The sequence below is a fragment of the Panthera uncia genome, chromosome X (assembly GCF_023721935.1).
Source record: "Panthera uncia isolate 11264 chromosome X, Puncia_PCG_1.0, whole genome shotgun sequence".
NCBI lineage: Eukaryota > Metazoa > Chordata > Mammalia > Carnivora > Felidae > Panthera > Panthera uncia.
Genome location: NC_064817.1, coordinates 37,679,366 through 37,691,760, shown reverse-complemented (window position 1 = coordinate 37,691,760; position 12,395 = coordinate 37,679,366). Strand labels below are relative to the sequence as shown.

Below are 12,395 nucleotides of genomic sequence, written 5' to 3'. Positions count from 1 at the left end.
ATATACCAGGTTAAAATTATTTTCATCTATTTTGTTTTACATTGGTATGACTATAAAATTTTAAATGACATATGATTTGCACTATATTGTCACACTTCTGAAAAACTAATCCCTTATAATATAGAAACCAACAAAAAACTCCAGACACAAGTGACAAAGAAGTGATCTATCAAGTTTGCTTTCCCCCTTGATTTGTAATGAAAAACTGCGTTCTTTTTGAGTTGAGGTTATTTGTATAAAATAAGTTGGAAAATTTCCACTGAAATGAATCTTAACCCAATCCAATAACTACATACATAAGAAAAACAAACTCTAGAGAGTTCAAATAACTTGCCCAGTATTTACATCAGTGTCTAAATGACAAAATGGGGAGCATATAGGTCTTTGTCATTTATTCCACAGCTGTTTCAACTTTATCCAACTATGAATAAAATATCACAGAACTGGGCTTCCAATGGCCTGAGGAAAACAACTATTACAACCTAGTAGTTCTAATACTGGCTGTACAGTAGAATCCTATGGGAAACTTTTTTTTTTTTTTTTAAATACTGATGCCTAGATCCCAAACTTCAGAGGTTAATCAATTATTTTTACACTGGGAAGGGGGCCTGGGTGGTTCAGTCGGTTAAGCGTCCGACTTCAGCTCAGGTCATGATCTCACGGTTCCTGAGTTCAAGCTCTGCACTGGGCTCTGTGCTGACAGCTCAGAGCCTGGAGCCTGCTTTGGATTCTGTGTCTCTCTCTGTCCCTCGTCTGCTCACGCTCTCTAGCTCTCTCAAAATAAATAAACATTAAACAAAAAAAAATTTTTTATAAAAGCTTACCTTACACCAGGAGATTCTAATGAGCAGTCGGAACTCAGAACCACTACTAAGAAGCAAGCATAGGCCTATTTTGAAACAATTTTTTAGCTACAATCGAATAAGCAGATGACAAGGAGAAAGCAATCTGGTTTTCAAACCATGGCTGCTTTGAGTACCAAAAAGAAACACCTAATGGTGATACGCAGCCCATAGGCATTGGTATATAGGTGAACTTGTTATCGCCAGTATCTGCCGGAATTGTTACATATTTTAAACATCAATCTGAAATCTTGTGTCAATCCAAGGGAGCACAAAGAAGATGGTATTATTACTGTTGGACAGAATTTTAAGTTTAAAGCCAATGTAATGCATTTAACAAATGAGGGAAAAGACCCACAGAAGGACATGTGACTTGCCAAAAGTGACAAGCCTAGTTAATGGAAAGTCCAGACCGGACACCAGGGGGAGTCTAGTAATGTCTTCACATCAAATGTTTTGTGTGAGCTGTGTGCTGCAACCCAATTAGAGAATTACAACTTATACTTTCTTATTTAAATGAAACAGAATGGAACAGACTAGGATATGTATTATTTTATGAAGCTGTTCTTGTATACACGTATGTGCACAGTCATAATATAAAATGTATTTCTTAGTGTGATCATGGCAAAAAAAAAAAAAAAAAAAAGTTTAGAAAAAACGGTATCCCATCATCACTCTGCAGTAGACAGGATCATTAACAGTCTCTAAGCCACAGGGACTTGCCTAGGAGTGCTCCAAAGACCCCTTTCCAGATGAAACTGCTATTGTTTTGGGACGACTGTAATAAAAAATGATAAAACAAAGGGGAAAAAATCTAATAAAAGTCAAACCTTAACAACAGGGGTAATCCTTCCAGTTTCATTCACTGTAAATGAAAAGAAATCTCGTTCTCTTTTGCATGTTTCATATTTTGGCTAATTCTGTTTCTCAAATGTGGGAGATACGTTAGTTCATAAATGTTACCTGGTGTTCTGCTTCCTGGAACTTTCATGTATAGTTGAACTGTGTTCATGCCCAGTATGGTATGACCAACGTGGCTTAGAAGATTTCCTGCTGATACGACACGCACAAAGGCAGGAAGTTTAGTCAGCTCATGTAGCTGCAACTTCCACCTGCAATAAAATAACAGATCAAGAGTGAAACTCTGCTACAAATATTTGTGGACATTAGCCATTTCTTCAAAAACTTTGTGTCGCAATCAGAAAAACAATGAAATATAGAAATACTGTCCTTTTGCACAGGAAACACTCAAATGCTTAATTTTCCAATTTTTCCAAAGAAACCATACTGATGAAAAGCAGCATAAAAATTACCGAGTAAATGCAAGAAAAAAAAAAACTGACTTATTTTTGTAATTGTTGTATAATTCTATTCTATAAAACGATTATATACTATTAATCATAAAATACAACTTTATGACTGTGTAATTAGCATAGAATCAGGGTCCTGATGAAAATCTGTACAAGAGTTTTAAGTTGAAGAAAATAACTTAACCGCCAAACCTAGCAAAAATAGTTCATCTAAAACTTGTGTATCAACTTAGAAAGATGACAAGGAACGAAAGAGAAAACTGTAGACCATTCTGTGTCTTGCAGAGGATACCTCTTTGCATCAGTTCACAAAAATACTAGTACTTACTTTTTGTCATCAGACAGGTCAATGTTGGTCCCAAACTTTATGGTTTTAAAGGGTCCTTTCCTCCTCCTACCAGAACTTAAAAAAAAGAGAGAGACAATATTAGAGGCATGCCTTTTAAACAGAAATACTAAGTGGACAGTACAAATGACTTACTTATCTGAAGATGTAGATTCACTGTCTGAGTGGTCTTTATGGTGACTTCTTTTCTCATTTTCTTCCTATAGATTAAGCACAACACATTCTAGCTTAGTATTCTACAACCAGCTATCCTTTCCCATCATACAACTGAAAAGTTCACATCTAGGTGATGGTTTGGAAGCTAAATTTCTATAGGCCTCTTTCACATGAAAATTTCTTCAAAGACCACACATTAAATAAAACCCAGGAAAAGTCAACACTCACCAGCATGGTATCCAACCTCCTCAGCCACAAAGTTATGTTAAGAGTTCTTTCTTAATAATATTCTTCTATACGGGAAAAAACTACAGATTCTCATTCTTGCCCCATTTTTGAGAGGAGAGAATTTTTTTTAGAGAGGCCTAAGAAGTATCCATCTTGATGATAAATTTCCTAAACTAGCAGAGGTGTGCGTGCGTGGGTGTAGCTATGTATGTATAAGGGTGAAGGGTAAGACGCTCTTGATTTGATAACGGACAAATGGAAGAAGTTCTCCCTGGGTTAAATCTTTCCTTCTGCAATGAATTATACACGAATGATAACACACTTACAGCTTTAGTAAGGAAAATAAGTACTACGTAAATACAGGTGCTTTTCAATGCAAATATTACAATTATTTACAATTTGGCGTCATAGATATGGTATCTCTTAACACTGCCCTATGATTTAAGTTGACAATACTTGGGGGGGGGGGGGGGGGGGGACGCCTGGCTGGCTCAGTAGGTTAAGTGTCCAACTTTGGCTCAGGTTATGATCTCACGGCTTGTGGGTTTGAGTCCCACATCTGGCTCTGTGCTGACAGCTCAGAGCCTGGAGCCTGCTTCGGATTCTGTGTCTCCCCCTCTCTCCGCCCCTCCCCTGCTCACACTCTGTCTCTCTCTCTCTCTCTCTCAAAAATAAACATTAAAAAAAAAAAAAAAAAAGACAATACTTGGTACATTTTGGCCTCCCTCCCTTTAAATGAATGTATGGTTCCTAAACATTCGTCAGATTTTTCACAGGTAATGGTCCATGCCTCAAAAGCACACAAAAAGGCATCTTTTCTTTGGTTATAGATCCCACCCCATATAAATACTCTGCCTCTTATTATCTTTGCTTTTCAACTCCTCCAAATTTTCCTTTGGTGATCTCTGAATCGTATTATTTATCCTATTCTGAACATAATACTACCACATAGCTGAAGTATCTCAGAAGTCTGAACTAGAGATTTATATGGACAATTAATTTCTCTGTTAGGACACAGAGAATGGCAGTGAGAAAGAAAAACAAATACACAATTCACAGGTACAAATGTTGCCTTCACTGAAAATGTGAAACTCGGGACAGGATTTTAAACAGATAAGCAAATGTAATGAATTACAAATTAAAGACTTCCAGGCACGTATTAGGTTTCAGCTGTAGGATATGTACAAAACAACTTAGTACAGACAAGTGTCTAAGTGTCTAAGTAATACACTTAATAAACTCATTTTTTGTGGAGATCTTATCTTTACTTTGTGGGAGAATTCACAAAGTCCTCATTGTAGCGCTAAAGGATTTTAGTAATGATTCAGGCCTGAGTCTTTGAATAATAATCCTCTGATTATTTTTCCGTTTTGTTTTTTAATTTTCTGAGCCTGGGTGGCTCAGTCGGTTAAGCGTCCACCTTCAGCGTAGGTCATGATCTCTCCGCTCCCAAGTCCGAGCCCCCATCAGGCTCTGTATTGGCAGCTCAGAGTCTGGAGCCTGTTTCAGATTCTGTGTCTCCCTCGCTCTCTCCGCCCCTTGCCCACTCACACTCTCTCTCACAAATAAACATTAAAAAAAAATTTCTTTTTTTAATTTTCTATATACTTTGAAATAATTTATCCTCCCCCTCGGGTTTCTCTCTCAGACTAAGACTGGTGAGAATAACACTGATGCTTCCTGGAGGAGTTATCCATCAGATAATACTAACCTGGTAGAGGAGAAAAATGGGGAGGCACAAGACTAGGAACTTTGCAAGCACAAAGCAATCTTGAGACTCCCTTTAGCCTCTGTATCAGCGGTTCTCAATGAGGGGCAATTTTATCCTCCAAGGGACATCTGGCACGTCGGGAGACATTTTTGACTGTCATAACTGGGGTAGAAGGTAAGGGGCGTGCTACAGGCATCTAGTGGGGAGAGGTCAGGGATGCTCCCAAGCATCCTACAATACGCGGGACAGCCCCCCACAACAATGTATTATCCAACCCAAAATGTTAATAACGTCAAGATTAAAAAACCTTGCCCTCAACCGAAACATCCCAGGGATGAGGGAGACCTCTCACTAGACAGTAACAACATTTATTTTAGCAACCCACAGGCTTGCTTAGACTTTCCTAAGAGCAAAGTGGATAGCACTTACAAGGTATTTTATAGAACTATAAACTAATGAGATGCTTACAAAAGAAACGTGCCCTTTCAAAATAAAATAATATAAAACATGAAAATAAACTATTCTTCAAAATAAAACAATCTTCAGGGACGAAACACTTACCCTCAATGATTCCTGGAAGGAGGAGGCCTGGTACTGTGCATACTTAGCAATTGTAGTATGAGATCGATTACTTTCACAATGCCAGATTTTCTTCGTTCCAGTAGGATCCCAGTTTTCATCTGCCGGCTGCAACAACTGTGTCCTCACTTCCACCATATGCTCATTGTTCGCTTCCACCAACGTTTTGGTAGAGAAAAGTCCCAGGTCTTCATAAATAAATGAATGCAGTTAATAAAAGAAAATTACATTTGGAGTAATAGATTGAGAGTGCTTTTATTAAGAAAAGAGGAAAACGTGTGACAGCATTCCATCCGGTTCCCATGAAAACCAACCAGGGCCTCTGCACGCCCTGAGCTTCGTGCCAGGTTTACACGAGCACACAATGAAGCCCGGGACCTGATAATCATCACGCCGCCTTGTGCAGAGGCGGACTCAGGGGGCCAGGCACCGAGGTTTCACTTATCTGATTTCTTCAGGTGCAAGGAACTAGCAAGGGGACTACAGCACTGATCTGTAGCATCACATTTTATCTACATTTCATATTAAAAATTCTTTCATTAGATAACTTCATCACCATTATAATTATGTGATCAGACCAAAATAAAAGCTAAATTCAAAAAGCACCAGGAAATCACCAGGAACTGGCATCATGACTGTATCTTCATACGATAGATTAAAGAATTGATACACTAACACACACACCCAGGAAAAGAGTAAAACGAAAATGTGAAAACGGAAAAAATCAACAGAAATAAGTTTCTGTCAGTGCTTTACAAGTTATAGATAGCAAAAGAAATTTTAAAAAGTTTCCTTTTTCTTATTTAAAGCTTACCCAACTTTAGAGCTCCGGCAAGGCCACGTATTACTGTAACAGGGTTGTTTGGATTTGTACAAAATTGGTGTAATGGAGGAAAGAAAGCATCACGTTTATTTTCCAACTGTAAAATTAAAACATATGGTTAGATCTCTTGAAAACAGACCTTTTATGTAAATATTAGGCCAAATTCATATTTTTTATTTACTGCAATTTCAATAATGTACCCTGTAATTTCTATTTTATATTTTGCAGCATTTTATCACTGTCTTTTGATCCTAACTGTAATTAGATAGTGACCGCATACATTTCTTTTGTCCATTGTATCTTGAAGAAAATACATGAGAAGAAATAAAATTGCAACTTCAAAATCAAAGTGCTTTAAAATATTTTTTGACTTTAAAAGGAAGAGAATCCTTTCACATGCTACAAAGTAGATGAACCTTGAAGACATTACGTTCAGTGAAACTAAGGCAGTCACAAAAAGAAAAACTGTGTATGATATTACTTATGTGAGGTATCTAAAGTAGTCCAATGTATAGAAATATAGTGGTGGCTACCAGGGGCTAAGAAGACCAGAAAAAGGGAGTTGCTACTTAATGGGTATAGAATTTCAAATTTGCAAAATGAAAAAGTTCTGGAGAAGTGCTTTGCAACAATGAGAATATTTCTTAACGCTACTGAATTGTATACTTAAAAATGGTTAAGATGGTAAATTTTATGTGGGCTTTTTCATCATAAAAAGAGAAAAGAAAACCACAAAGAAGTGTTTTTTTTTTTTCCCCCTCTCAGACTTCAGTTTGAAAGGTTTATTATATGTCTATCCCCATGCTTCCCTTACATTCTGAAGGATCAATAAATATGGGTTGGAGGAAAAACTAACAGGGTTTAACATCTGCCTCTAGAGGGCAAAGACAGGGCCAAATCCCCCAACACAAACTTTACAGTTTGAAACTGTTTTCATTTGGGGTAAAAGTGGGAGGATGGAAGGAAATGGGGGAGGAGGACCTACTTGGGAGAAACAGAAGAGTTGCTTTGACTGAACTTTTATCAACTTCCTACATCAGATGTCTGAATGCCCTTAAAGTAAAACTTAACATCAGGTTTTAAATAATCTATCAAACTTTTTAAAAATGACATACCTATTATCACATTTTATGTTCTCAAATGCCTTTTTTGAAGGTAACTAAAGCTGCATAAAGCAGAATGAATGTTAAGGTTCAAGCAACTGGGATTTAAACCCCAGCTTAAATTACACTTTTAGGTAGGTTTGGCCTAATTGGGGGGGGGGGGGGGCAGGAAGAAGTATTTCTCACTACTTTAATGTAATCGTGGGAATAGCTCAGAAGGTATGTTTTACATGCTATTATGAAGTCTTTGTGAATATATCTTTTCTCCCCCCAAAATATTCAAGCTACTGCCAATAATTTTAATGTTTCCTAAAGGGCATCCATATTAATTTAAAGCAAGATCTTATGAAAGACAGGTAGATGCAAACACTGGTTTGATTTATTTCTAGTCAGTCAATTCAGACTCACATAAATACTAGGTGTAGGTGGATTCAACTTGTCCTTTGGCAAGGGAGGGTATGGTGACGATGGTGGTCTTGGAGGCGGACATTTATCCAATAAAATGCTACTGTTAGATAAGCCATTTTTACCTAGATTCCTTAAAAAAAGAAGAAGGGAGAATAAATCAGCTGTACATTTATTTAGAAAACAGAAAAAAAAACATTCCTGAATTAAGTCCTAATTAAGTTACTGGGTAGTTGCACAAATCCATGAGATTTGGATCAGAAAAAACAGAGCAATGTAATTAATTTCAGCCAATACTTAGCTTGATTCCTGTATTTCCATTGAAGAAAAATAATAGACAAGATACTACAACACATGAATTACTGATGACATCCCTTATTTTGCTCATAATTTTCCAATTTATGTTCTTCACCTAAAGAACCAACGCGAACTCTAATTTCCTCTCCACCATCTTCTACCATCAGATTCTTTCCATTAAATGTGAAAACAATAACTTGACAAAAAAGGTCTAGATAATAGTAAAAAAAAAAAAAAAAAAAAAAAAGAATGTTATCTCTCTTCCTATGTCTCATCTCAGCAATTATCACCAGAGTATCTTTGTGGTAATCTGCAAACCTGAAATGATCTCTTCTTTTTTGCCTCTCAAATCTGTAAAGAATTTTCTGTGTAACTCCTTGGCTACTAAAATTCAGCAAGATTCCAAATGAGGCATATAGTTGCTATCCATTCTCTGATACTCTATATAATCATTACTTACTAGTAGCTGGGGTTTCTTTTCCTTAAATGAATTAAAGTATCACATTTGGTAAGTTATAAATTGTTAAAATATGGTAGAATCATTTCCAAAATATAATTCTTTTAGTGTTAAAATTTTTTTTTTCCTATTTCTTAAAGTTTCTGCTCAACTTGAAAATCAGCAAGATGCAATTTTGAGCTTACAATTCATTCCAGGTTAACTTCACCCAGTTATTACAAGTTCAAAAATTATCAATGCATTATAAAATAGCAAGTATCCTTAAAACATTAAAGTTTTAGTTAAGAATTCAGAAATTGTAATTATGGTGGGGAGTTAAACTTAGTATTTACTTATCAAAGAAGGAATTAGCAATTTTTCATTGCAAATTGTAGAATACAGGTTGAAACAAAATTAATTTTCTGTATTTTGCTGTTTTTGCCAAAGAGAAAAAACCTTACAAATCAGCCTGTTTTGGTTGGCCTTAATGAACACAAAGGCTTGAAATTCCACTGCTACAAACTTTTGAGATGTTACACTAAACAGCATTACAGGTGTTGCTTTCTGAATTTCCTCACCTATAAGTCCAAGTGAAAACAAAACGGTTCATGGCAGGCTTCAAAGGAATAATGACTAAAGTTTAAAATCACTGATTTTTTTTTGAAGTATGTGAAATGGTTATTATTAAAAATTATTAATAAAAATTATTAAATATTATTATCTTAATATATTATTAAAATATATTGAGTGAAATATTGTTAAAAGTTATTATTAAAAGTTGTTAATAAAAGTTATTATTAAAAGAAATTTTAGGTTCAACTAACAATTCAGGTTAAAGGTTAAATAAATGAATATTCTACCCACAACATCTCTCATCAAACCACGAGTGGCCTGTACATTTAAAGATAGCCACGATACATTTAAACTTTTAAATTTAGGTGTAAAATCAGTACTAATTTTGAACTCCATGGAAGTAGAAAATAGGTGGTTAACACTGGTAAAGAAACAATTCAAGTATTACCATTAAATCAATGCAAAACAGACCTTCACTTATGATACACATATAAATAATTTTCATGCTGAACTGCATATCTGCCACTCTTTCACCTTGAGATGTAAACAAAATATGACTCCGAATACATAAAATTTGTTTCCTAGAGCAGGAGATGGGTGTACCGTCAAGTTCACGATTAATATTTTAAGGAACTGGAAGATTTGGACCAAGAATTAAAACTGCACCAGGAAAGAGTATCTCATGCTAATTAAACATGGCACCAAAATTTAAGCTTCTACAACATTCTGGACATTGAGAGATGAGACTAGAAAACGGGGTTTGATAGATGAGCAGAATTCTGCCTCCATCATTTCTACAGTTCTGTAACAAAAGAAAAAAGGGAAATGGGAAAGTAAAATAATGTAAAATGCAGCTGCTTTCATTTTTAAAATAGAAGAGAAAAAGGTGAGACATGACTACGGGAGCTGATGTTGAGTCAACCATCAAATGGTGCAACTATAATTTTAAATGACAAAAGCAGCAAAGGTATTGTAGGCGCGCCTTTTGATGTATGGCTCTGGCCAGTGTAACACTATAATGGACCAAACAAGACTCAGATTAAAAATAACCAACACTTTAAAAAATAACTATACATGTGAAAATAACAGGGTAGTCAGAATAAACCATGTAATCAAATTGTATCTAGCAGTTTCTTACTGTACTGCAAACACGGACTCCCTGCTTTCTTGAGGTCAAGTCTGAAACAAATAGGAATTTCCCTGAAGGAACTGATGTAGGTAGGTGTCTATACAGTGACTATCAGCCTTTTCCACTGAAAATACACTTCTCAGTCCTAATTGCAAAGGACAGAACTGTGCGTAACAGGAAAAGTTTTTATCTCCTCAACATATAAGCGTCCAACACTGTTTACAATATTTCAAAGCGAGGGCAACGAAACTGTAATACAACAATGCAAAGTGGAGAAAGGCACTGAAGAAAGAATTATTATCCCATTTTAAACCCTTTTCTCACTTTTTGAAACCTTCCCCAAGCCAAGTAGAGAAGGAAACAATGAGTCGTTGCCCAATTCTTTAAAATCCTGGCTTAAATTTGGTTCGAGATTTACCCATATCATTTGGTAGATAAACAAAGATGTGCTCTGTGAGTAAACCAATCTACGCTTTAATTATCTCTGGTTATGAAGCTCCTCGACCGGAGACATCAGCTCTCTTGCTCCCAAGTCACTTTCCCCTTCTCAATCCCGGATTCCTGCCCTGTGCAGGATACCACCAACAGAACAGAAGCGGCAAGCCTGATGCCTATCACTTGCCATCTTGACTTTTCTCTAAAGATCTGCATCTCTAATTTATCAGAGCGTTTTTGGTTTCTTCGTGAATAAGCCGAGGCCTATAGGGACCTGAAATAACCCAAGCAACCCCAGGGGTCTACAGTGTTTTGATGTCATCTAGCCACCTCCAAGTTTATCTACGTACGCATAGGTATACATAAGCACACATACGTGCACATATATAAAACATGAAGTCTCTGTAAAAAGGCAAAATTACCTTTTAAGAGTCAAAAGCTAAAAATAAAACTGTAAGAAGGTACTTAAAAATTCTGAAGTACACGTTCACATGTACCTGAAAGCTGAGACAGAAGATTGTAGTCTTTAACATATAAGAAACACAATCACACCTAGGTACCCACAGCATAAGACTTTATTAAGAATGAAAACTTATGGTAACTGCTACCGTACACCGTGCATAGCTTGCACCTCCGCGCAACTCCTTCTGACAACACTCCTCCGCAACACCCTTAGGTCCCGTATCGTGCGTGCTAGTTTTGGACCTCTAGATTTTGCCCGATTTTCTAGCAACTGTCCTAAGATTACAGAGAGTGGAAGAGCGAGGAAGACCCTGCTCCGGCAGAGTGGTGGCAGTGGCATCTAGAAAACAGGACAGAGGCCCCGACGGCCGAGTGGAGAGCAGGGAGAAGGCAGTACACATTGGCAGCAAGCCGAGGTACTGTGTCAAAGGAGAACCCAGGATAGCATTTGATCTGGACATTAAAGCCCACCTACTTTCTTAGGCCCAGAGTTAAGTGAACGACAGTGTAACGGCTAGACAAAAAGACTAACATAAAAACTTTAAATCAAATTTTAGAAATTCAGGAATCTCTATGCTTTAGAAGATCTGGTCTGATTTAGAGATCATCTAATGTGGTTTTAAGTTACAGACATGAAAAAAAACCTTGTAAAGGTAGTTGAGGTTAATTACGGTAGTTGCCACGTTGTAGGCCACTAGGGAAAATGCTGCCAACAACGTGGACCCGACAGACAACACAAAGAAAATAATAAAATATGAGCAAGATGTAATTTTTGCTTCAGTCTATGTCAGAATAATTAAAGATAACAGCTGAATAGTTAAAAACAACCGACCAAAATGAAAAGCGATGAAAAATAAAACACAGACCGAAAGGTATTTTAGACATTCAAACTCAAATAGTCTGTAAAGAAAAAGAACTATGGCGTATTTACAGTAGCGGAGTTCCGATATCGCTTAGTTAGTAACTGTTACATGCAAAATTAACTCTGCTCCTTTCTCCATCGCTTCCACCCCAGGCTCCTCCCAAGCAGCAAACTACGTAGAATAACATTTAATTTCATATTCCTCATCAGTGACAAAAATTTAATGGTGGGTCAATGATACCTTCTAATAAATAGTAGAATATAATATATATCATATCCGGTAGGATATAATAGTAGAAAACTGTAGTAAATGTAAATAGTAGGAAGGACAACCACTCTTTTAGACTCCCATAAATAAGACATATATAAGCACGAGGAGATTTCTAGAGATGTTAAGTGAGAACAGTTTTGAACTTTAAAATGCATTTAAAAAGGTATATTAAAACGTCAACGTGGACAAACTGGAAATAATGTATGTACTTTTTATGTATAAGATGGTTATTTTCTATACTCTTTCCATTACAGTTCACAACAAAAAAAGTTCTTTCTAAAATCTACTATATCGCTGCTCAAACTTACAATTTAATGTACTAAAAAATATCGCAGAATTCTTTCCTGTGTTTGTACCAAGTACGTGAACTGCCTTTAATTGAAGTTTTAGTCACAGAGGACGGCGACAATTATGAGTAAATGTGAAG

General features: G+C 36.4%; 1 protein-coding gene across 10 annotated transcripts in view; it reads right to left on the bottom strand.

The window, feature by feature from the left end:
* Window positions 1-12,395, bottom strand: part of KDM6A (lysine demethylase 6A) — a 206,335-nt gene that overhangs the window by 27,080 nt on the left and 166,860 nt on the right. For all 10 annotated transcript variants that reach the window (XM_049644576.1, XM_049644569.1, XM_049644570.1 and 7 more), the window contains 6 exons: window positions 7,507-7,636; window positions 5,987-6,092; window positions 5,155-5,360; window positions 2,634-2,698; window positions 2,481-2,555; window positions 1,806-1,954 (listed from right to left, as the gene is read on the bottom strand). In XM_049644576.1, coding sequence (XP_049500533.1) covers window positions 1,806-1,954; window positions 2,481-2,555; window positions 2,634-2,698; window positions 5,155-5,360; window positions 5,987-6,092; window positions 7,507-7,636 — 731 coding nt within the window. The remainder of the gene's footprint in view (window positions 1-1,805; window positions 1,955-2,480; window positions 2,556-2,633; window positions 2,699-5,154; window positions 5,361-5,986; window positions 6,093-7,506; window positions 7,637-12,395) is intronic.